At 33.2% G+C, this 26,714-nt stretch overlaps 3 protein-coding genes across 9 annotated transcripts; 1 reads left to right on the top strand and 2 right to left on the bottom strand.

The window, feature by feature from the left end:
- The first annotated feature begins 8,590 nt into the window (after positions 1 to 8,590).
- On the top strand, positions 8,591 to 11,566 carry LOC107912901 (probable inactive receptor kinase At1g48480). Its single transcript, XM_016841274.2, has 2 exons — positions 8,591 to 10,219; positions 10,660 to 11,566. Exons 1-2 carry the CDS (start codon positions 8,968 to 8,970, stop codon positions 11,241 to 11,243), a joined length of 1,836 nt encoding a protein of 611 aa, XP_016696763.1. The 5' UTR covers positions 8,591 to 8,967; the 3' UTR covers positions 11,244 to 11,566.
- A 1,641-nt stretch (positions 11,567 to 13,207) lies between these two features.
- Positions 13,208 to 15,023, bottom strand: LOC107911409 (uncharacterized). Its single transcript, XM_016839239.2, has 3 exons — positions 14,829 to 15,023; positions 14,503 to 14,692; positions 13,208 to 13,868 (listed from the first exon to the last, which is right to left on the bottom strand). Exons 1-3 carry the CDS (start codon positions 14,873 to 14,875, stop codon positions 13,731 to 13,733), a joined length of 375 nt encoding a protein of 124 aa, XP_016694728.1. The 5' UTR covers positions 14,876 to 15,023; the 3' UTR covers positions 13,208 to 13,730.
- A 3,422-nt stretch (positions 15,024 to 18,445) lies between these two features.
- On the bottom strand, positions 18,446 to 26,587 carry LOC107912900 (cytoplasmic tRNA 2-thiolation protein 2). 7 transcript variants are annotated; one of them, XR_005921210.1, is made up of 9 exons: positions 26,423 to 26,549; positions 21,950 to 22,325; positions 21,519 to 21,867; positions 21,356 to 21,442; positions 20,476 to 20,597; positions 20,180 to 20,261; positions 19,434 to 19,828; positions 18,892 to 19,255; positions 18,446 to 18,620 (listed from the first exon to the last, which is right to left on the bottom strand). XR_005921210.1 is itself a non-coding variant. In XM_016841273.2 (9 exons), exons 3-9 carry the CDS (start codon positions 22,249 to 22,251, stop codon positions 19,207 to 19,209), a joined length of 1,386 nt encoding a protein of 461 aa, XP_016696762.2. In that variant the 5' UTR covers positions 22,252 to 22,325; positions 23,491 to 23,544; positions 26,423 to 26,587; the 3' UTR covers positions 18,446 to 19,206. The 7 variants fall into 7 exon arrangements, 4 of the variants coding, with proteins under 4 accessions (XP_016696762.2, XP_040962324.1, XP_040962326.1 ...); XR_005921211.1 differs by lacking the exon at positions 26,423 to 26,549 and adding an exon at positions 23,491 to 24,560 and having other exon boundaries at positions 20,180 to 20,258; XR_005921209.1 differs by lacking the exon at positions 26,423 to 26,549 and adding an exon at positions 23,491 to 24,560.
- Between the last annotated feature and the right edge of the window lie 127 nt (positions 26,588 to 26,714).

Raw genomic sequence — 26,714 nt, forward strand, 5'->3', positions numbered from 1 at the left:
CCTCTCAATTAAGCTTATAACATGACCAAAAATAATTGCCAACATTTGCATCATGAACAACCATTTTCGCATGGCTATATACATATACAAATTTCAAAATCAAATATATCAAAACTAGCCTATACATGCCACATAACCAAATCTCAAAGCGTTTATTTACCGAAATGAATACGGGATAGTGTGATGAGATCTCCCAAGACTTCCAACCAGAGCAAGTCTCCGAAACTCTATAACATAGGAAAAACACACAGAGTAAGCTTTGAAAGCTTAGTAAGCCATAAGCAAATAAATCATTCCAATAATGTTTATAATTCAATTTAACTAAGCTGAATTTAAAAAATCTCAACCACATATACATTCATCATAATCTCAATTTCTTAAGACCACACTAGGTAACTTCACTAGAGTTAATTATGGATGGACATATAAACCGTTTTTTTCAAATTTATATATCTACCATTAGCTCATTCGTAGGATTAAGCTTCCACAATTTCATTACATACCAACCGAATCATGATCATTTATTACAATTTATTCGTAAAAAAATATATCAATTTCTTTTTATACACTTCCAAGCCCGAATAAGCATAACAATTCACATCTCATTTTCACATAAATTATATAACGAATAATCATAATCATACTTACTTTCATTGCTCAAATTCATATTCATCATAAACATACCTGATTCGGCTGCACACTCATATACTCATTTATTTCTCGGAATACCCCGTTGAACCGTTCAGAATCAAATAGGATACTTGGATAGCTCAAAAAAAATCGTACAATGCCAACGTCCCAGACGTGGTCTTACATGTAATCAATATCGATGCCACTGTCCCAGACAGGGTCTTACACGAAATCAAATATGATGCCGATGTCCCAGACATGGTCTTATACATAAATCTCAAATCGATGCCAACGTCCCAGACGTGGTCTTACACGATAACATATATCGGAATCCTATGTCATGACATATGTATCCTAACTATTCCTATGGTTCGTACGGGGCTTTTCGGACGTCGTAATTCTATCGATTCAAGCTCGTAACTAGTTCTCCAACTCTAAATTCAATTCAGCATATGCACATATATTTATTAAAGATAAATTCAGCACATATAACATATATACATTCAAATTTAACAGCATTTATTTACTTATGAACTTACCTCGTACGAACGCGAACGGACCGGAACGACTAATCGATAACTTCCGATTTTCCCGATCCAAATCCGATTTCCACTTTTTTCCAATCTAATTAATATCAAATTTAACTTAATTATTCAACATTTCATTAAATTTTCATTCAAGAACATATAAATGGAAATTTGCATTTTAGCCCCTAACATTTTGCATTTTTCTCAATTTAGTCCTTATTTCAAAATAACATAAAATACACAAAATTTCACTAAATCCTTGTTAGGCCGAATTCTACCCATACTACTAGCAGCCCATATTTTTAGTTTATTCACACATTTAACCTTGAATTTGTACACTTTTCTCAATTTAATCCTTAATACACATTTTTATCAAAAATCACTTAATTAAACATAATAATCTATCAACAAAAGTTTATATTTCATCATCAAACCACAAAAACATCAAGCTAACATCAATGGCAAATTTCAAAATCATCACCAATTCACAAAATTGAAGCATGGGCTTTAAAGAACACAAAGCAACGATCTCAAAAACGTAAAAATTATCAAAAACCGAACAAAGAACTAACCTTAATCAAAATTCAAAATGGCCGAACCCTTAGCTTGTTCTTTCCTTTTTCTTTTCTTTTACATTCGGTTAGTAGAAACAAAAGAAATGATAATGGCTTTTTAACTTATGTTTGTTTTTTTTATTATAATAACTTTATAATATATTATTTATTATTATAACCTTTATAATTACTATAAAAACTATATAATATATACATAGTGCCGTCCATTCATTAATTCAATGGCAAAATTGCAACATGAAACCTTCATATTAAAAGAACAACCACTATTTGGCCTTTCTAAAAATAACCACTAAATTTTTATTTTACTCGATTAAGCCCTATTCTCAAATTAAGCACTCAAACAATAAAATTAATTCACGAAACTTTCACATATATAAATTCACACATAATAAACACAGAAAAAAAATATTAAAATATTTTTCAGACTCGGATGTGTGGTCCCGAAACCACTGTTCCGATTTGGGTCAAAATCGGGCTATTACAGATAGGCACCGTTACTTGTCTATCACAACTTGTGAAAACAACAAAGGTAACCATAAAATAGGTCTGTACATTGAAAAGAGAGAAGGCACATGGAATGAATGAGAAGAAGAAAGAAAGAGAAAGTTGGTGGGAGGAAGAAAAAAGCGGGCAATAGCCAGCCCGGAGGTTAGCATTGTTGTTGAGAAAAACAAAAAAGAAGAAGCAAACAACTTGGAGAAAAAAATTCATGCATTAATACTTTTTTTGAATAGTTTTTTTTAAATTATATTTCCTTATTTTCTTCATGATTACTTTTTTATTTTTAAGATTCTTGCTAATCATAGTCATATCCATAATTGTATTTGTATTTGTATTTTTGACATGTCCAATAGTTTATATTGGAAGGTTTTGTCTCTCTACTCTATTGAAAGTTTGAGTGTTTAAAAGGGCCGTGAGTTTAAAAAAGTGGGAGCTTTTTATTGGGTGTATGAAAAGGCAAATCGTATGTACACATACAATCACTTATAGGAATGGCAATGGAGTGAGGCGGGGCGAATATTGCTAAATCCATCACCACTCCACAGCTAACAAGCTCTGCACTATTACCCGCCCGCTCTATTATGAATGTATAATCTTGAAAATTACTACCATTGTAACACTCCTTGCCTGACCTGATCATCGGATCCGAGCTAAAAGATGTCACATTTGTTGCCATAGCAACTATCGTCAAGTACACAGTAAAGGAATCATTCAAACATTCAATCATACTGTAAACACAATCATATTATGATCCACAATTAAATCTAAGTCTTAATTGAGCTTACAAAAGTCCTTTTGTTGACCCGAGCATGAAATAGGACCAAATTGCTAAGTTTTGAAAATTCAAAACCGACATTGTGACGTCCCGACGTCACTTCCTTTACTTTGTGACCTTAGGCCACTAGACATCGTGACGTGACATACTGTCGGTTGACATTGTGGCAAAGAAAATTGCTCATCCAGATGTGTACTTTGTTTTCGATAAAATTTAGGTCATTTGATACCTATTTCAAGCTTACACCTTAATTCATTCATTTTGTGCACAATGCACAACTTTACCTGCACCAAACATCCCAAACACATGCTAAAACAATCCAATTATCCATTCCAAACCAAACAATCCAATATACTTCAATTTGGCATGTAAACATATCATTACAACTTATTCAATTCCAACCTATTCAATCATGCATTTATCTATCCAATACCATCAAATAATCATGTTAATTCATACCCCAAATATGCCATACATATAGCTTAACACGTCACCAAAACACACACACACACACACACACACACACACATATATATATATGAACATTAGCCTTCCCAAAATCAAACATTAGTTAGGGTTCAAACTATAGCTATCATTCTCAAGTTAACATCTATAAACACCTATATACATGTCACAAAATTGAACTCAAAACAATTAAAAAGCTAACAATTTGAAAACGGGATTGTGTGAGCTTTTTGTCGGTTCACTATACACATTCCAGAAGTTGGTAATCTATAGGTGAAGGGAAAAACAATAGGTTAAGTATATCGAATGCTTAGTAAGTTCATAGGTATTTAAACAACAACTTACCTTAAAATTTCAATTCAAACACAATAAGCTACTAGCTTGACATAGATTATCTAAACATAGAAAATTACAACGACAATAATGTGAGCTTATCATGAATTCAAACCATATAGAAATCCCAATCATATATCAAACGAATTCATGTCATTTTGAATATCACATTTTCAATCACATTTTCAATCAATGGATATTGAAATCATATATATATTCATGCCATTACTCCAAATCAATATTCAAGTTCAATTCAATATTTTTAAATTTATACATCAAACTCATATCATGCACAGGAATCTTGATACCTAGTTACTCGTTTGAGCTAAGTATATATACACATGTCAAGTTACCTATTTGAGCTAAACCTTTTAAACAACATCAGATTAACAGTCTAGGCTAAACCTGTGTCACAAATATCTTTGATATATCAATTGCTCGTTTGAGCTAAACATATATTCGTATTAGGTTACCAGTCTAGGCTAAACCTTTAGAATGAGATCAAGTTACTAGTCCAGGCGTGTATCTTCAACACACTAAAAGTTCGTCTGAGCTAAACATATATTTGTGTCAGATTACTGCTTTGGGATAAACCATTAATGGCAAATTCGATTGCTTGGCCAAGCTGAAAACATACATGTAAGGTTACTTGTTCGGACTAAACATTTAAAACGACATCAAGTTACTCGTCCGAGCAAACTTGTGTCACATGTATCTTTAAGTTTGCAACAAATGTTGGATCTCTATAATTATCAGTAACCAATCTATATCAGTGTGCAAAATATATTTACTAAGTGCATCCGACATTTTCAACACATATAAAAACATATCTTCACAATTTAGTCCAGTTCTCTCCTATTATACCAAATCGCAACAATCCAAATTTCAGCCAAACAAACACTTATTCATAATTCAAATACATAACAATTTAAATACAATCATACCGTATAATCTTAACTGGTCAAGTAAAAAAAAAGCTGAATTTGTAAGGACTAATTGAAAATTTTGCCATTTCCTCAATTATTTTCGGTTTGGTTTAATTCTCAATCTAAACAATAATTCAGATTAATTTATCAATTCCAAACAATTTATAATATCCTATTATATGCATGAATCAGTTCAATTTAATTTTTTGAATGCCCTTAAAGTTTTGCATTTTATTCGATTTAGTCCCTAAAACCGAAATTGCAATAACTTTCAAATTTGAGTTTCGATTTCAAAACAGATCTCAATTACATCTTTTTAGGACCCTCTACTATCAATAATTACAAAAAAAATTCACATGAAATTCAAAATCTATTCACTTTAGTCTTTATGTTAAAAAAACTAACAATTAAACTTTACAATCTAGTCATTTTTCACATCTAAGCTTAAAATCTATCAATTTAACACCAATTTCTTTTAAAAAATCATCAATAGAATTTTTTGAAACTTTAATAGTTTTACAAATTGGTGCATTGACTAACTAAATCAAGTTCTCACGATCTTAAAAATATAAAAATTACAACAAAAAAACTAAATTAAACTCACCTAATTATTTCCGAAAGTTTGAAGCTTCCAAACCCTATTTTATACTTTTGCTTGCTTCGTGAAGATGAAAAAAAAATTGTCTTTCTTTTCTTTTGATTTTTGTCTTTTATACTTAATTAATTTCTAATTAATCCTAATTAGTTAATTGAACATTAATTAATTAAACTTAAACATATTTAGCAAAGTTGGTGGATTATATTGCCATCCACAGTCGATTTACTATATAATAATTGTCTAATTGCTCAATTGGTCCTTTGTTAATTTAAAAATTTATAGTGATAAACTTTTACAACTTTTACAATTTAGTTCTTATACTTTAATTAACTACCAAATTGACAAAATTAAGAGACCAAACTTTAATACCACTCTTGTAAATATTAAATAATACTATTTATGAACTCAAACATAAAAAATGGGGCTTCGAAACTACCATTTTCGACATCACTGAAAAATGGGCTGTTATAACCACCTCTCTCGATGTTGGATGCATCCATCCTCATCTCACCCCACTTTGCTTCAATTTAACTTTTGCTACTTATCTTTAATATTTTTAAATTCAAGTAAATGTTTAAACATAATTATGTAAAAAAGAGTAAACATAAAATATATAATTTTTTTTTCTATATTACGTTATTACATTTTTACCTTTTCAATAGATTATATATACAATGATATAATAGTAATTTCATATAGGGGTGCAAGTCGAGGTGGGCAAGCAATTGCTATAACTGCTCCATACTCACTATCCAAAAAAAAAAAAATTCACTACCGCCTTGCCTCGAATCCACTTTTAAAAAAGAAACATTTATTTCGAAGTAGATCAATTCATAATCCATTGGATGGTTTAGTTTTTGCAATCCCTAATCACCTATCAAAGAATTCTCAACATTTGCACCTTATGAACAACTACATACCACTGGAGGGGAACGAGCTCAACAAAGTGGGAACACCTTCATACATATGCACACAACCACCCACTTTTAAGCTGCCACTTGAACTTGTACTAATTATTTTTTAGGTTTAATTCACAATTTGACCTTTAAGTTATACTTTTTTTCCCACTTTGTTACTTAATTTTTTTTTGTTTCGCTTTGGTACTTAAATTATCATTTTGGTCCGACTTTAGTACTAAAAAATTGCTGGCATCCAATAAGAATGTGGCATGTATTACATTTTAATTGGCAACTTTTATTTTTTAAAGTAAACTGAGACGAAAATTAAAATTTAAGTGTCAAAGTGGGACAAAAAAATGTTTAGATCAAATTGTGAGCTAAGTCTATTTTTAATAGTATAATAAACTATTTTAATACTATGTAATAAATAAGGTTTTCAATTTGATCCGTCCATTCGATTTAAAGCAAATAAATTATTAAAATTTTAAAATGTAAAAACAAAAAAATCATAAAAATTAGTTAAACTTATTGGTACTAATTTATAAATTAACTAAATTTTTTTATCTCTCACCAAATTAATAACACTACCAATTTTCAATTCAACCAACACTTAATTTTTATATTATTACGTGAGGTAACCAAACGTTTTTAAATCTAATTAGTACGATGGTTGAAAAGATCACTGTCAGCGATTTTTCTTAAGAGCTTAGTGGAAATTGGTTGGAGTGTAAGACAACATGAACAAGGAGAGGGGGATTTTTCAGAGTGTTCTGTTTTTGAATTTTGAACATAACCAAACCACGTCGTTTTCGGGATTCGGCTCTAGAGGCACACACACCTTCACGTTTTTTTTGCTACAGACACTCCATCACGTTTTAGCTCTCTTTTAAGCTAGTCTTGCTATCCATTTATGGTAATTTCACACTCATGTTTATACATTTTGTTATATTTTAATTATATACTACCATTTTATTTTTTTATAATATTTTTTAAATAACCTTGTTATAGGTTCTGCCCTCCCATCACATAAATAGGAGAATAATACGTTTTAGCGTATTCGAACTCATGTTATCTTGCATTGATAACCATGCTCATGCCAATTGAGTTAAGACTCAATCGGCATATTTTTATAAATTTTAATATTAATAATTCGTATTAAAAAGATTTTAATAGTAAAACACATTACACTATTATGGGGATAATAAAGTTCGAACATTAAAAACAACATTATTGGAAGAAACAACCATAAATTTTGAACATGAACCGTAAATGAACATGAAAAAATCTAAAAAAATATAATAATTAATGTGTTCAATATTGTATTGTTATAAGTTTTAGTAAAGGGTTTTGGTTGGTCAAAAGTAGCAATTTATATGCAAGGAGGTGATGCATTTATATCATACTTTGATTAGGGTAGGCAATATCAAATACAGGTAGATATTTGAGGCTAGTATTTTAATTTTTTAAGAGCCTTTTTTATATATATATATTTAAATTAGGGTATTCATTATTAGAAGTAGTAATTAATCCTCACTATAAGTGTTTTTGTAAGAGATAAACACTTGATTATGAAACGTGCTCTATTCTCATGGGTAGAGATTGAACTGTGACCTCATAATAAAAAAAATGCGGTGAATAACTACTATACCAAACATTTTGATAAGTTTTTCTTTTTTATATTTAAAATCATAGTCTTAAACTCATATGTATTCTATACAAATGTCTTAACATAAATACTCGAATAAAAAAAGGATATAAGGTATGAGCTGGAACAATACAGTTGGTAATATCTTTGCTGGAATTTTTAAGGGCTGACTAAGATTTGAGAGTATAATTTCAAAATTAAATGTACATATTAAAAAATAATTATTATATTGTTTATTAAAGTTTAATGCATAACGTGATAAAGGGTTTGGGTCAGGATTAGAAAGTAATGATTTAGAGTCAGAGATCCAGTCAAGATTTATTTCCTTTTTCTTTATTTAATTTTTATTCATTAATATAAATATTCTAATAAAATAATAATTAATGACTAATAAAACAGTTGAAAGCTCACCCTACCTAAAGTTTTATTCGATGTTCCAACCGACAAAACACAAAAATTTATTGTTTTTATTTTCCCTTTAATTCTCCATCCAACTTTTTAAAGTCCCTTTGCGAGATTATTAAAAATAGCAGCAGCTCTACTAAATAAACCAACCATAACATAACTAATAAAATCATATGACCCATTAATGCAAGAAAAGGGATCCGACCCGAAGCTGATAAAATTGAAATTATCGAAGCGGACAACGCTTTCTGAAATTACATCATACGTAAATCACTGGATTTATTACCTTACAAAAAAAGGTCAAATATTTTTAATTAATAAGTAAAAAAAAAAAAAGGGAAGGTAGCCAGCCAAGCGCCTTCTTTTTCTTCCACAGGGTTTTTATCTGTGAATGCTCTTCAACAACTTTAATTCTCTTTTTTTGAATCTGAATTTCATAAACTTTCTTAAAAGTTTCAATTCTCAGTAAAAAAAGAGAAAAGAATTGAAGGGTTTTTTTTTTTTTTGAAAAGCTTTAACAATTCATGTACAGCAATCTCCAGAGCTTCAAATAACTATCAGCCATGAAAATCCCATCTTCATTTCAATCTTTTAACCTTTGAAAAACCCTTTGCAGCATTGGGAATCAAAGCAAAATTCTGTTGTTTTTGTTGACCCTTTTTTGTTCTAGAGGAAGAAAAGGAAGAGAATGAAGCCAATTCGTTGTATAATCAGTTTCTCCTTGTTGTTATGGGCAACTTGGTTGGTGACTGTGGGTTCAGATCTAGCTGCTGATAGGGCAGCCATGGTGGCACTTCGAAGAGCTGTTGGTGGACGCACGCTTTTATGGAATCTTTCGAGCAGTCCATGTACTTGGACTGGTGTAAACTGTTCTCAGAACAGACTCGTCGAGTTAAGACTCCCTGGAATGGGACTTTCAGGTCAGCTTCCTAGTGGTATTGGCAACTTAACGCAGCTTCAAACTCTTTCTCTTCGTTTCAATGCTCTTTCTGGGTCTATCCCTGCTGATTTTGCCAAGCTTACTTCTCTTCGAAACCTTTACTTACAAGGGAATCGATATTCTGGTGAGATTCCTCTGTTCTTGTTCTCTTTGCAAAACCTTATAAGGCTTAATCTCGCAAGCAATAATTTCACTGGTTCGATCCCTGAGAGTGTTAACAATTTGACTAGGTTGGGTACGTTATATCTGGAGAACAATCATCTATCTGGGTCGATCCCTGATATTAAAGTGCCTTCACTTGTGCAATTCAATGTTTCTTTTAATCAGTTAAATGGTTCAATCCCAAAAGGGTTATCAAATAAGCCTCAAAGTGCTTTTCTAGGGAATTCTTTATGTGGGAAGCCTTTGGTTCCTTGTAATAGGACTGAAAGTAGTGGCAGTAAATTGTCTGGTGGAGCAATTGCTGGTATTGTCATTGGTTGTGTTCTTGGTATTTTATTGATTCTGATTCTATTGATCTGCTTATGTAGAAGAAAGAGTGGTAAAAAAATGGAGGAAAGGGATGTTGCCCCTCCAAAACAGGCTGTGGTTGAAATTCCAAGAGATAAGCCTGCAGGGGAGAGTGGTAATAGAAGCAGTGGGTTATCTGGGGTAGTCAATAAAGAAGCTAAGAGTAGTGGGATTAAGAATCTGGTGTTTTTCGGGAAGGCGTCGAGGGTATTTGATCTGGAGGATTTGTTAAGGGCATCTGCTGAGGTATTGGGGAAGGGAACATTCGGGACCGCGTATAAGGCCACTTTAGAAATGGGAGTGGTTGTTGCAGTGAAGAGGTTGAAGGATGTGACGGTGTCGGAAAAGGAATTCAAGGAGAAGATTGAGGTAGTCGGCTCCATGGATCACCAGAACTTGGTCCCATTAAGGGCCTACTACTTTAGTGCAGATGAGAAACTTCTAGTTTATGATTACATGCCTATGGGCAGCTTGTCTTCACTTTTACATGGTGAGTATTTCTTTTGCACTATCTTTCTTGCTTTGTTGATGGTGTTATCATTGCTGTTCTTTGTTTTGATTGCCAGAAATAGAATCTTACTATGCATCTATGTAGCAATCATGCTTATTGTAAAAATCAATTCATGTAGGCGGCCAACATTCCCTTTTCAAATTTCCTTGAGCTACATCTTTTTGATAAACAAAGTAGCTTGTGAAAATAAAATTCATAGTTGCTCAATTTACTTGTTGTATCTTATATAAATGAATTGGCATTTGGCTTTAACGAGAATCTGATAAAAGTTTCTGAATCCCAAATGTACCGTTCTGTTTATCATCATTTGCCACGCATTTAGCTGCTAGGAAAAAAACCCCAAAATTTCTACCTCTTTAAGTTTTTCTTTTATAATTTATTTGAAACTGTTATTCTGCATCATCATTATTGCTATTCAGGTAACAGAGGATCTGGAAGGACTCCATTGAATTGGGACACAAGGTCCGGCATTGCCCTCGGAGCTGCCAGAGGCATTGAATACCTCCATTCCAAGGGCCCTGGAATCTCCCATGGAAACATCAAATCATCAAATGTCCTACTTACTACATCCTACGAAGCTCGAGTATCTGATTTTGGTCTTGCTCAGCTTGCTGGCCCCACATCGACTCCCAACCGTGTTGATGGCTATCGTGCTCCAGAAGTGACAGATACAAATAAGGTTTCCCAAAAGGCTGACGTCTACAGCTTTGGTATATTGCTTCTGGAACTGCTTACTGGAAAGGCACCAACACATGCCTTATTGAACGAGGAAGGCATAGACCTCCCAAGATGGGTCCAATCCATAGTTCGAGAGGACTGGACCTCTGAGGTGTTCGACGTCGAACTTCTGAGATACCAGAATGTTGAGGATGATATGGTCCAGCTCTTACAGCTTGCCATTAATTGCACCGCTCAATACCCTGACAAGCGTCCTTCAATGGCCGAGGTGATGAACCAAATCGAGGATCTCTGTCGCTCCAACTCAGAGAAAGAGACTCATTAAACCTGCAATGCATATTATGGATCTCTTCCCAGCAGGCTTCCTCAGTTCTTACAGGTGCTCCACCGTCTTTCAGTAAAAGGACTGGGAAAAACAATCAGCAATCTTTTATTTCTTTTGTCTATTTTCATTGCTCGCATAGATAGAGTTGTCGTTGTGTGTTTATTCTTAGGTTCATCATCTATAAGAAACAGTTGCATTTTTCATTTTTCCTTTGATATATTCCTCTTACATTGCCCATATTCATAGCAACATTCTTGGCGTTTCCCTGTAATTTTGACTTGATTGTGTGAATGTGAATAACTGTCTATACCATTTGGCTTGAATGGATGATTCAGCGCAAGATTTGCTTCATTGAAATGAAGATTCGTTGTTGAACATGAAAAATGTTTGATCATAAAGGATAGAGCTAAGATTGTTTACTTTTGTTTGAATGCATCATATTAAGTTGTTGGTATTTCATCTTTCAAAAGAATTTTCTCTTCAAATCCTTGCATGCTTTTATTTGTAGCTAACCCCAATAAAGAACAAAAGGGGGGTTTACATAATCCAATCTCAATGCCTTTCCTTTCCTTTTATTTTTGGGTTCTTTGCATCCATGTTTGCCAAGTTGGTTGGCTCCTAAAACAGATAAAAAGGGGAATAGCATAGATTCTATAATATTTCTTTTTAATTAGATTTTTCTTTTTTTGCCTTTTCCTTCTCCCAAGTCCCAATACATTACCGCATGCCTTAGAGAAAGTGGTAGTACTGAGCAAATAAATTGATAAAATCAATTCTAACCATAGTGTCTGGTTTTTGAAGCAATGTTATTGTCTTTAATCAGTAGCACTTAGATATCAGTAAGTAAGATCATGGGTGAAATAGAAATGTGGGTTGCCAATGGACTGCTTTTGCTTGTGATGCAACTTTGATTTGTTCAAACTGAGTTGTAATTTAAGTTGCTTTACGTTCTTTTGCTTTTGCTTTTGCTTTTGCTTTTGCTTTTGCTTCAAACTTCGATTTGTTGAGTTTGGTTTAAAAGATCTAGATCAGGGACCGTAAATCAACTATTTCTCATTTCAATCAGATTTGGCTTTTAAAAAAAAAATTAATTCTATTATTATGAAGTTTACTCGAGTTCTTGAGCAACTCAAAGTAAAATCAAGTTTTTTTTTAAAATAAATCTAATTACAACTAAAAAAAAAACCTTAATTCTAACTGGAATTGAAATTCAAGTATAAATAATTAATTTTGAAGTTAAACAAAAAAAGAAGAAGTTAAATTCAAATTTGCGGAGAACGATGTTGATGTCAATCGAGCTAAGACTCCATCAGTCATAATAATTTAAATATAAAGTAATTTAATATAAAATTAAATTTTTTTTATTTATTATGTAAATTATTTACTTAAAGTTTTTCTTAATAGAATCAAAATTCTTATTATACTTATAATAAATTTTATTATCAAGTAAATTATTTAACTAAATATTTTAGTAAAATTAAAATTTTTATTTATAAATATGACAAATATTATAAATAAAAATATTTAAAATGATAAATTCAATGTTGAAAGATAAAATTAAGAGATGTTATATTTCAGGTGTTATGATGTTCATAACTCTCATAATAAAGTATAAGTAACAATTCATTGTTCATTACTTTGATAAATGAATGTCTTTATTTTGTGCATGAAATACTTGTAATATGGGCATTAATTAAGCATCTATAAAATATAATATTTTCCTTAAAATTTTCTATTTTATCTTTTGATATTTTTCCTTTTTATAATAGGTTATTAGTACGATTTTTTGAAAAAACTATCTTCTATTGATATTAAAAATAAAATAAAATAATACGTTTTAAATCTAAACACATTTATCAAAAAAATGTAAAGTCTACTTCTTTAAACATTAAAACATATAAATCATTATTCACTAAAAAAAAAGTATAAATCATCATGATGATTGGTCCTTAACTTAGTTGGCATCGTTGCGACTATTACAACTTAAAAGCTGTCGATCCGAATGCGCTTAAATGCATTATTTAAACTGTATTGAAAAAGCACGAGTAAAATGTAGTATTAATAGCTAATAGCTCCCTCTCTTTTGCTATGGGAGTTCAAGTTCACATCTACTGGAACAGCGACACATGCCTCCGAGGAGGAAGAAACATTACCCATGGGATGACTTACAGGATTCTTAGGATTGGAGGACAAGTACATTGAAGATAAATGAGATGTATTCCCATTTACTTGCTTGAATGCTTCAACAACTGGACTTACCCTTGAGTTTGCAGATGTTGATGTATTTTGAGTTTGATATTGGAAATCAAATATATATTTTGTCAGTTGCTTTAGGCCTTTAGTAATCGGCTGCTGTTAGTTTTCTCTGCTATAATTTTTTTTTTACTTTATGTTTTATGCTACTCTTGTGTTTGGCAACTGTAAAGTTTTTTTTTTTAATTAAAAAGGATGTGTGTGTGAAGGTAAAAAAAAAAAAAGCCTTCTCCATTATTCACAAAATTTTTTTATTTTCTTCTCTGTTCTTCTCTTCCTCTCTGCAACAAAATTTACACCAACAGATGTTCCATCAGAAGGAAGACTGAGCCCAAGCCTTCTTATACCACCATTTGCTGATTCCAATCCAATCTGTAGTCAACAGTGACTTGCTATTAAACATTCAGAAATACTAGCTTTGCTAGGATGACAGCTATGAGCCACCAAATTAACCAGAACTATTACAGTCCTCCTAGAATAGAAGCATGATCGTACCTAAGGAAATGCAATCTGAGTGACTGCCCAAAACAGACATTGGCTTATGTAGTGGTTAAAAAGGGATCATATTGCTCCCCTACAAATTTATAACTGCAATGTTGCTCAACTTATTGCTCCTAGCAATTTTCAAGCTGAGGTATGGCCTAATTGCCAGCCATATCTTACCCCAAAAATGGTCCCAAATTTGCTTCCCCTTCCCTATATTAATTATACAATAAAAACTAAACTAAAGCATAAAAATCCTGATAATTTTTTAGCTTTTCAGAAAGATGCATGTGCATCAAATAATAACACCACCAAGAGCAGAATCTAGAATTGTTAAAGCATAAGTATTTCTTAGTTGCATGAAAATGTAAATTATGGTAATGCTTCAAGAACCAAAGTCTGCCAAATCAATTTCAGAAATCTTAAATCCAACCCAATTTCAAACCTCTGTTCAAAGACATTATAGAGACAATTCAACGTAACTGGAAATAAACAACGAAAGGAGAATAATGAATTTAAATACCTTCTCATGTTGGCTATGTGACTCCCTAGAAGAATAAAAAACAGATGAAGAAACAGTCGGAGATGAATGTGAGGAAAGATCATCTTCATCAGTAAAAGAGGCAATCTCAGTTTCCTCATCATTCCCTTCATTTATCGATCCAGAAACAGATTCACTCCCATCCTTGTCAAGTGATACTTCTTTTGGCAAGCTGCCCTTCGATGAAACATATAAGCAAAAAAAAAAAAAAAATTGACATGTTGCACCAGAGAAGCCTTCCACACTATAATGCTGTCTAAATATGAGAAAAGGTGTGTAAAAAAGAACTAGTTCAAAATAGTACTTACTGACACAGAGAACAAGAATGATAGTCTGCTGCAAGATATATTCCCATTATTATAGTCTGCTGCAAGATATATTCCCATTATTATGATTAAGTCAAACAGACTTGATGAAGGAGATGCATATGACTAACATAAAATCTCTGTTTGCTGTGCTTTGCACTCCTCAAACTATAACTTTCAATCATACAGCATTAGGGTTTTAACTTCTATAGTATTCTTTTATTACGGCCAAGCATGTTTGGTGGTTATTATTTATTACAGCCCGTTCTTTATCTTAATATCCAGCCATTTGATAAAGGTAGCTCCAGCTCATCATCGAAAGGCAGCCCTTAAATGTTTAAGGATAATTTTCTACTTGTAGCATGGATGTTTTAGCCAAATTTTGAATCAGGTAACAGATAATAAAGTTCATATTTCATTAACTTTTGAAATAAACAGTTAGCAAATGAAAAAGATTTAAAAAAAAAAAAGCAGTATTCCAAAGAAACAGAATTCGCTCGAACTGCGCTGTTCACAAAGCATCCGGAAATGAAGGGCAATTCTTAACCCAATATCCGTATATCAATATGAGGATATGACCCTCTAAATACATGGAAAAACTTGGTAACACATACCAATATTCTACTGATCAAAGTTTGCTTTGTTTGGACCATACGGGGTGGCCTAAAGAATGTTATTATTAAACATTTGATTTTCTTTTTTTTGTATTTTTGCTTTAATAAATTAAACATTTGGAATACATGAACTTGATGAATGGAGAGTATATTGGTAAGAATGATTTGGACCCACGTTTTGTGTTCAATTTGGTTCCTTCTCTTCTCTGCTTTGGTTGTTAGCGAGTCGGTTTTCCTGCCAAAGTCTTTTTCTTTTCTTCCATTTTTCATTTGCTTTAAACACTGTAATTCTTGTTCAATCTCTTTCAATGTATACTGTTTCTGATTATGCTTTTCCCCTAAATACAGATATTTAATGTCTGGTTTTCAAAAACATGAAGCCATTTTGATTGATCATATTGATTAAGAGTGAAGGCCATTATTTCTTCAGAGACCAAACAATGGTTCTTGGCCTAAGAACTAAGAACAGAAAAGGCGACTCATATCAGGTTTATTACATTGTATGTGTAAAGGAAATTAATCCTTGGACACCATTGCAGTCTTTGACAGCGGCTCAATCTTTATTGCTTCAATGGGAAAATAGTGATAAGAGTTCTGGGTCCTTTGTTTCTAGTCTTTCAGGCTTCAAGTAACTTTATCTCTAAGAGCACCAACCGTGATGGTAGCCAGAAGAATTGTTTAGAGTTCTACTTGTATGAGCCTCGAAAGGACAAGGTGGCAAAGGGTCAACTTTTAGGATCTGCTGTTGTAAACCTTGCAGATTATGGGACTATCAGGGAAACTATAAGCATTAGCACTCCTATTAACTTGAAGAAGAGTTCAAGGAACATAGAACAGCCCGTTCTTTATCTTAATATCCAGCCATTTGATAAAGGTAGTAACAAAACAAGAGAATTCTATCCCTTTTCATTGAGTTAAACTTTCAATTATATAGCACTGGTACAGCAACCTGTTCTGAGGAAAGTATATATCTACAAGATATTTGACAGCTATGCTTGACAAGCTAAAGTTAGCTACCTGGATGATGGCTTTCCCCATGAAAGGGAAGATGACATTTCTTGGAAATACTGGCCACACAAAATAGATGGTACTTCTGGAGATTTTTTGGATTATGAAAATGGTGAGATGCCAGATAATGCTTTTGAAGGGCATCACATGCTGAGGAAAAGGTTAGCAATCAACAGTGAATATTTCCTTTTCTTTTTGATGAATTCATTACATCAATGCAGGGATGTCAAAGCAACAAAATTGAATAGTTTGGGTGCTATTTCTCATTCAATTTATGGAATAGTTTAGCTCAACACTTTTTTTTTAATATTAACAGGACAAATTAGTTTACAATTATTGCTTTGTTATTGGTTTTTTGCTGCATATGCTATATAATTGCAGTGAGGGGTGAAACGATAAACAGTTCACCTCCAAATCTAATGCCTAGGCAGAGCAGAAGAATAAGTAGTCATTTGGTAGGACCAGAATGAAGTATGATCTGGGCGATGATTTTGCCAAGGAAACACGTTGCGAAGACAGAGTCTTTCTCTTAAAAGCTTAGTTGTAAGCTGATTAACAAAAATGAAATTGCAGTAGAACAAAAACAAGCCTTTGTTTAAATAAGCATAAAGTGATTTGCTTTGTTAGAATTAATATGAATCTCTTATCTCCTCAAAAATAGCCTTCGATAAGGATTGAAATTGTCGAGATTATCTTGTAGTCTTCTAGAGAAAAAATATCTTTAATAAGGAAAATAGATCACATTGAAAGTATTTAATATCTCATTATTTGATTTGTGTTGTTCCACGCTTTCAGCTCAATAATATGCTGCAAGTAGTCCTTAAAGATGTTCAGCAGAACCTTCGCCATCTGCTTTACTAGTTTTTATTGCTTCAATGGTTCATGGTTGGATAGGATTCAACAAGTTAAGGGGTGCTTGACTCTTAAGCTTAAGCCTTTTGGTTTACTCGGGAGTTGGGTTTGATCTTCACTTCTTGGTGGCTAATGGGGAATGATAGCAATATCAATGAATGGATTTAGCTTCTTTTTTTCCCTTTTTATTTACAGCAATTCTGCGATTTTAATGTGCAAATGGGGCATAGATCAGGAAACATAATATAAACAACAACTTCCCCACTGTAATTAGTTGATTAATTTTACAGATTCATACAACCATATTCAACAAGTTTAAAAATTGAATAGGCTTGCTTTTTTACTCTCCTTCTCCCATTGTCATGAATGACTCTCTTTTCTCCTTGACCTTCATTTCGCTCAGCTTAACTGTTTTTCCTTATCCATTTCAACTGAGATTAGTTTGTTTATTCCCTTGTTTTCGTCTTTTGCTATTTTTCTTCTTTCCATTTTCCTTTGCTTGAGAGAGTTTTTGCTCCCTTCATCTTCATCTTCATTTTGCTCTAGGGTTTAAGATTTGATTTGGGAGTTAGTTCCCAGTTCATTCGACTTCCATTTGGTTTTAGTATTGATGGCTCCACACCTTGGAACAAAGCATCAACAAAAAAGGGGACCAGACCTGAATCGCCGCCACCGACACCTTTTTGACCGTAATGGAGTTGTTTGATGCTCGACGTCTTACACAACCACAAGCGCCACATATTTTTTTTCATTTCGCGCCGCTTCATTTGCTCACGAGGAAGATTGGCTTCACGTGTCCAATCCTCTATATTGTTAGAAGGTTAAGTTCTTTATTAGGCTTAAACAGTTATGGATTTAGTCGCGTTACTTTTACCAGATCGATTTTAATTTTTGTACAAGAATAATTTTAGTCCATTTTCTCCTGCTCAATCATTCTTAATTTTTATACTTCAATCTTGACGCAACTAATGATAATGAATTAAATTTTTAGTGAGTAATATATAAACTAATAAATTGACAAAACATTACACATAATAATATATTTGACACATTATATTTCAAAAATAGCAAAACTTAAATTAATGAGTAACAATTATTGTTTAGGAAAGACTAAACTTTAAATTTAGAAAACACAAGGACTTAAAATGATCAAATTAAAGTAAATTGATTAAATCCACAATTTTTACAAAATATCGGGACCGATAGCAGAATTTAACTTTATTTGGACTGATGGTCATGGAATGCGCTATTCAGCGCCAATTGTCTACCACTCGATTTCCTGTTGTTTTTGGGATTCCAGAGCCGTGTTTGTTGCTGTCTTCTGGAAGAAAAAGGTTGTCCATGTAATACGTTCTCTTATGCTCAAAACACCTCATTTTTTTTATTAAAAAAATTACAAACTTAAAGCAAAACCAAGACCGACGCTTCTAATTTTAAAAACTCAAGTGTAACATGTTGCAAGAACTAGTTGTAATTAATTCAAACAAACTTTGATGTAGGTTATGGTTAGATCAGCAACATGAAAAAGCCCGAATAACTTCCCCATCTACCAACAAGAAACAACGAATAACAATGCCAATTATGCTTCTTACCTCATCAAACAATTATGCAGACCCAGCAGTCCTAGAAACATGTTAGCCAATAACCTTATGGCAGCAACTAGCTAGTAATCTTCCTCGGTGGTTTTTGCCAACAATCGCTAAATCCCCTTGGGACTACTTATCCATACACATTGCAGCAGTAACCCAAAACCCGGTACTGAAGAACCACTGAAAAAAGGATGGTTTTTGCCAACAATCGCTAAATCCCCTTGGGACCCCATGCATATTGCAGGAGTAACCCAAAAACCAGTTATGCAGAACCATTGAAAAAAATATGGTTACAACTCAGCGAACAGCAGGCTTCATTTAAATTTCATTTTCGCCATCTGAAAACAAAAATTCTTGTATTTGCTCCCTACAATCATTTGAAGAGGCAATATGATACTTTTTCTTTGTAAGATCACAATTTATGCAGCATGTAAACTATTTTTAGATGCACCTAGAGCAGCAAAGTCATGAATTTGAAGCTGACGTGAATCATAAACTCTTAACTTTTTTAAAAAGTTTGTATTAATGAAAATTTAATTTCTCACCTTAGCAAACTGAAATTCCCTTGATCACCATGCTTTGCTTTGGTAATCATTTGTTGCGGTAGGAGAGAGAGAAATTCCTCCATCAATGAGGGGTCTTTAGGAAGTATCTGAAACTGGCAACTTGAACAAGCAGAAGCAAAAAGATCTGGATTTTGTTGACTTCCATGACTTCTCAAACTTGATGGAAAGTTTGATTTTTTGAGTGGACTGTTGCAAATAGGACAAAATGAGTCGGATGAGAGAGATCCATTCGGCTTGAGAGTATATCTCTTTTGATGTCTACGAGTTGCCGAAGGAACATTAGAGTCATGGATTTCTGGAACCCTGTTGAAGTGAAATGGAGTGAGCTTCCCAGCTGTTCTTACTATTGTGCACTCTCGAGAAGGATTTTCTTCCTGAAAGAAACAGCATTTCAATTAGGAACCTACGAGTCTAGTTCACTTAAAAGGAACTTACAGAAAGACAAACTGATAATGGTCACACTTTTAAACGTCCAACAGCTACTAATGGAATTTCCTTTTCTATGTAAAATAAGCTCCTGGATGGCATGTATATTAATGAGGTTAAAGAAACTCTCCTTTGGGGTTCGGAGGGCAAAGGTGAAATTTAGCTGCTCAATTAGACACAGCACTCTGCCTATCCATGAGCAGATAAACCATAACTGAAAGACTATGCAAAGAATATGCCCCAAAAAGGCACTATAGCAATACAGAATAATAAAATGTGAAAACTCCAACAAGTTCTACCTGCAGCACTTTAACAAATGATGATACCAGGCCATTGATGCCAGAGCATGGACCATTAAGCAACTCCACTATCTTCAAACTGCTGCCAAAATGAGTTTAGACCAATCATTTAGTTATAAATCAGATGATTAGTCAGATATACCACAGATATACTTCCATGAAATTATATGATTGTCACATAATGGAGAAAAATGGAGGTAAACCTGATTAAAACAGAACATTCAACTAAAAGTATATAAAAGTTTTCTTAATGCATAAAATAAATTCAAATATGAAGAACAAGGTAAGGTTCAAACCCATCAAGGCTGCAAAGGGTGTTGAGCTCTTGTGCAGGACAATCACGAAGTGGAAGCACAACAGGAATCTCCCATCTCGAATCAACATACTGTATGTCAGCTGATAAAGAATAACCCTGACCCTGAAAAGAGCGAAGTGATCAAATTAGATAGGTGGTGAATCATAATGAGAACTCAAAGAGCAGTGCAGGAGGGTGGGGGATCATGGGACTAGTGATCCCTGGCATGCCTATTTCACCCAACTAGAGCTGAACTTGTGATATATTTTTGTTACTAACCAGATAATATAAAATTAGTTTAATAAGAAGTCAAAAATAATCATTTACACCTCTCCAACTTATATTTTTGTTTGCAGTACTGAGCACAACCACCTTTATTTCATGTATGTTTTTTGCATTAACTTCAAAAAAATAGCAATGAGAATCAATGACTAAGGTAGAAAATCACAAAAGCCTCAATTCCCAGAATGTGGTCAAAATTTTTTACAACCGCACTTATCATGTTAGTCTTTGAACCAATTTACAGCAACTCCTCTAATCTACCAGTCTGCCTAGCAATTTGCCACTCCAAATTCTAGATAGCATGTTACCCTTCTAAGATATTGACCACAACTATACTGCTCCGCCTCATATTCAATCCTTGTGTCTAACACATGGATATGGGGACATGAACTTAGACGAATTTGATCATATACCCGTATCCAACGCTCACAACTAAGCCCGAGTAACATAGGACCTCAAATCAACCTCAAAGCTCCTTCAGATAACCCCTTCACAACTTGAGCTAAAGACCATTTAAGCTTTACTATACTGATAAAATAAGTTTGATGCATTCATCATAGAAAATAGAAATAGCTTTTTCCAAACAAAGACACACACACCTTTACTGTGGCAGAAATGACGTGGCAAGCAATCCTTGAGGTACAGGATCCCAGCACGATTCTAGTGTACCCATTTTCAGAAGCAATCTACAACAAAACAATAGTCAATTTTCCATGTCTTTTTCCACACATTCACAGCTAAAGGTAAAATTTAGTATTAAACCTTTTGCAACAACAAGATCCGTAAATGACTGAGAAGATCTTCTTTCCCAGTAACATCACTAACAGCATCTAATAACTCCTTCAATCTCTCCTTACCATCAATGCCATCTGAAGAGAAAATACTCTCAATTGGAACAACAAACAACTCTTTCGACGGTGGGGCTAGATTTGACACAATTAATCTTATATCCTCAATTGCCTTCTCAATGTGTTGAGAAGTAAATGAATGAGTGGAACTTTCATCAATAAATGCGACTCCAACACCAAAAACCGGTAATGACTTGTCTTTATTAGCATCATAATTCTTCTGCGCTTTATATTGCATCTCATGCACAAATTGTAAAACTACCCTAAAACCACAAACATAAATAAACATTTTGAGCAAAATTACCCAAATCCTTCAAATTAAGAGAGAGAGAGTGAGAGAGAAACCTGGAGGAAGGTCCACCGGAGAAAGCAACGAGAACTTTATCAGGAGGAGTAATCATGGCGTTATAAGTAACAGCTTGCTTGAACTTTCCATAGAGATTGTTTTTAAAGCAATCCTTACAAAATCTGGAATTTTCCCCACCGATACCGCAGCAAACGGGTTCGTTGACCTTGCACTTCACGCAGAGGTTTTGGCAACTGTTGCCCCCATTTACCGCTGCTTTTGTATTTGGTTTAGGCTGTTCTTCCTCCTCGTACCCTTTATAGCAACCGGAAGAATTGCAGGTTGACGAATTGCACGCCATCACTGACCTTTTTGCTCTGTATCTTCGTCCTAGGGTTTGGGCTATAGCTTAGCTGCCTCAAATTACCCAATACCCTTATTTCATAAAAAAGAAAAAGTTCTCGTTAATTAATTTTCACTTTGCTGCTGAATTTAAAAAAAATTACAACTTAAATCACTAAACTATTCAAATATTCACGTTTGAGTCATGGGACTAACGTAATTTTTAAAATGAGATTATACTAGTAATCACAAAGCAAAACTTGCAATTGATTCCACGCTACCAACCTCATAAAATGATTGCATCAACAATTCACAATTTAACACACATTCGAAATCAAAAATAGGATAAAACCTGATACTTGATATTAATAATCAATAGAACATATTAATTTCATACAATGATTTACAATTATTGAATTAAAACCAGCCATCATCTAAACTTATAGGTGCAAATTCAAAAAATTACAACATGGTATGACATGCTTCTATGTCATAATTACATACAAAAAGTTACCTCCTTTTATAGCATACATGCATGCCATTATCTCCAATGATCGCATAGAAGGTAGAAGACTAACGAAAATGAACATTTGCGTTGGATGATTGAGAATTTTGCTTAATGCAAAGTCACGCGCATCTTCTATTATGCTTTTGGTTTCACCTAAAGCCACATATAACTTTTAGACCTTTTCTTTAACGAGGATTTCAAAGTCAATGCTCTTACTTAATTGAAGGCCAACTTCTTTAATATTCACCCCTAACAATGGGAAAATATATGACCAAGTCGTCCAAAAGCTTTCAAGCAAAATACGAATGAACTGAACATATGTTATATTTCTCAAAGGAAATTGTGACACCTCATGCCCGACTCGATCGTCGATCTGGGTATGGAGCGCTACAGGTCAACCTATTGGAAACGCACCATTTCTTCTTTATAAAATAACAATCTAATTTGGCAGATATTTTTTCTAGCACGGCATTCTGTGATTTTAAGACCACATTTATTTGGAAGCAAAATTATAAAATGGTACCCCGCCACATTTAAAAATTTAATGACACAATAAAAATGCCTTTGACGGCAGCTAAAGTAACAATCATAAAACACAAATAATGAAAGTCGTTGAAGCTACCGATCAACATTCGTAGATTTCAAAATAACATATCAAGTACAAGTTAATGGTTTCAAAGTGGTGGCATCTAACGATCATCCTAACACCCCAACAAAATACATGTTACCCACGAAAATAAGAAGACTCACAAATAGCCGTTGATCTAACTGATTCCCTTCGATCCCTACGTTCAACCTAAGAACCTGAAATAAGAAGAAATAACGGGATAGTGAGTTCATGGGGATATAACCCACAATGAATATTATCAATAGTAAGAGATTTAACTCATCTGATAGACTAGTACACCACATATGGCGGATACCCCTATTTTTGATCCGAAGTACCAGCTAACGGATACTACCACGATCAACCTCAGTTTACTGGCAAACAATAATCGTTTTTAACATGACGGACACGACTTGGCTGATTCATGTGTGTGTCACTCACGTGGGCTATTCTTGCTTATTGTTTATGATCATGCAACGTGCACTCATACACCCCTTTTTCCACGTACTCCCTTCCTTATGCTAGCTTTTGATCCTGGTTCCCAAAAACTATTTTTCCTGTATCTTCATATTTGTTCATCAAAACTAATTAACAAACATCACATTCGTATCCTTCTAACTTCCTTTCTGGTTTGAACACATATGTGTTCCTTCGCAAGGTCGAGTTTTCACCAATCACGATTTGCAACAAAGTGTCATACTAGAGGCAAAACATTTATTATGTGTCTTCTTTATCATTATACATAACATCCCTTTGTTATATCCTAACCCCAATCTGGATACGGAGCTTGTGCACTAAGGAAAGAGTACTCATACCATGTATATACCAAGTTTTCTGGATTTGTTTAAACGTATATAACCCTGCATGCATTGACTCTTTGAATATGTTTCCATAGACATGAATACCAGAAACAAATGACAGAGCCACTTACCTGGTTGTAGAATGATTAAATGTAAATGAATTATCGCAAATACTAGACACAAGGTATAGAGGAACTCACCAGAATACTTTACTCAAAGCTTTGCCTACTCTACTGGTTCCTTCCCTTTAATACTGGGACCTTCTTTCGTTTCTTTAGATAAAACAATAAAACTTCTTTAAACATAAAAAATGACCAAAATTTTACACTATAGCAAGAATCAGTAGACATGCAAATGGTTTCTGGGTAGAAGTTTCCTTCTAACCTAGTATTCAAAGAAATCCTACTAAACCTCTTTCATACTAGCTTCTATCTAATTAGTAAAGCTTAAAGGAAGGTTAACAATTTACCAACATACAACTAGTATATAAGCTCTCCTAAGTTTGACAGTCAACACCTTTGTTAGCAAAGAAGAACTCTTTAGGTTTCTTCGATGATAACAAAGTCTAAAAGAGAAGATGAATTAGAAATCTTCTCTCCACTATCACACTATCTTATTTATGGATACCTCACGTCCAAATCCCAATCAGGATTATCTCTAATCAATACTTATTCTCGCACGCTTTCACTAATTAATCACATCCTCCGAGGCTCTCCAAGTGTTCTAACTACTGACACGTTGCCTCCACTAGGATGTTAGGTGTCTTACATGCTATTATACTCACTTTAGTAGCAACATAAAAACACGGGTGGCGGGTTTATTAGCAGGAAAGTTCGCCTAATAAGGTCCTCATCCTAACCACAATCTCGCCATCGCTTGAAATGGTACTCTGCAGTATTGGTGAAGTTCTATGAAGTACTCTGTCACGAAGTTGCCCATCTTACCCAATCTAAGTCTCACAACTTAGGCGACCTTCGCCAGCGTAGTCTCCTGAATCGATCCATCTTGTCAAACCAGGGTGTGACAAAAATTAAACTATTTAATTAATATAATATTTTGTGTATGCCTAAATAGATACACCCATTTCTCATCATAACTTTGACAACAAATAAAAATCTGACTTTTGCTAAAAGCATAAACCTCTGTTCATAATAAACTTAAATAATCAACTATATAAGATAAACATATTAAAACCCCAACTCAAATAGTTTGTAATTTGACAGGGAATCAAATTTTCCTTGAATGAGTTATTTAATTATAGATTCTAGCTTTCAAAAAATAAGTTATAGATGCTAAAATATAAAATAAACTCTACTTATATGCTTTAATGTGATATTTTAGTTTTGAAATTAGTAGGTATTGATTCCATGTTATTCCCTTGATATTTTGAGTTTGTAAAACTTGGTACATCATGATTAATAAGTTTATGGCATTTAAAAAGGTCATTCCAACATCTAACTCTTAGATCCAATGCGTTACCAAAAGATATATTTATTTCACACTAGAAATCTAACCTCTAAATGAACAATGCTAAAGACCTTTTTCCCATTAAATATGCATATAAATAAGAAACATTATTGTTTTAAGTATAAATTTTACATTTCAAGAATCATTTTAAGCAGTTAGCACCGAATGCAATTTTTTTTTATGTAATTGTTGAATCTATTTGAAATGGTATTGGTTAATTTGAGTGTGTTTCACCAAAGCCATTCTCTCCACTTTCATATTTAAATATTTCACGTAATGATAATTTTTCTTAATTTTCAAGATGTCTATTGACATTAAATATAATATTCTATTTATACTAAAATAGTTAATGTATATTTGTAGTGGAAAGCAAAAAGGATAACAAATGCATGGTTGTTCTAAGCTCATTGTTATTGCACCAAATGATATACCAATAACTGAAATATGGTCAAATTAGAAAGATCCAAACAGATAAATCAACCAAATATAAATCCTAAAAATTAGAAATTACATAAAAATCTCAAATTTTGAATCAAACTAACAAAAAATATCAAAGGAACAACAAACAATTCTCACTCCAACTAAAACATAGATTCAACATCTCAAAATGAGTTACACAAACAAGGATTCAGGAGGAAAAAAAAAAGGAATTGAACTTATTGTGATGTAGTAAATGAAGTCTTTGATATTGAACTTGAGAGATCAATCATTAAAAGTGACAAAACTGATAAGAGGAAAAGTTAGGGTTTAAAAGCAAAAGACAATTTTTAGCTAAGAGCAAATAAATTAAGAAGGATAAATGAAATACCAGAGGAAACCTAAAAAGATGAATGGCGAGAAAAAGAGAAGATTGAGTAGTCGACAAATTGGCTATTTAGTAGCTACAGACATGAGAAAAGAAAGAGAGTGAGGGTAGTAATGATGGGAGAAATGTGAGGGGAAAAATAGGAATATCAAGTTAAAATTATATTACAACTAAGGTTGAATAGCCTTAGTGGGGATGTCTTTCAATGAATATTATAGTCCGTACTAAAATAGAGTCACATTCTAGCTTTCCTATAATCTATCATTACAACAAACCAAATAATGGTTTGTGGTGA

Source organism: Gossypium hirsutum, chromosome D11 (assembly GCF_007990345.1).
Source record: "Gossypium hirsutum isolate 1008001.06 chromosome D11, Gossypium_hirsutum_v2.1, whole genome shotgun sequence".
Classification (NCBI taxonomy): domain Eukaryota; kingdom Viridiplantae; phylum Streptophyta; class Magnoliopsida; order Malvales; family Malvaceae; genus Gossypium; species Gossypium hirsutum.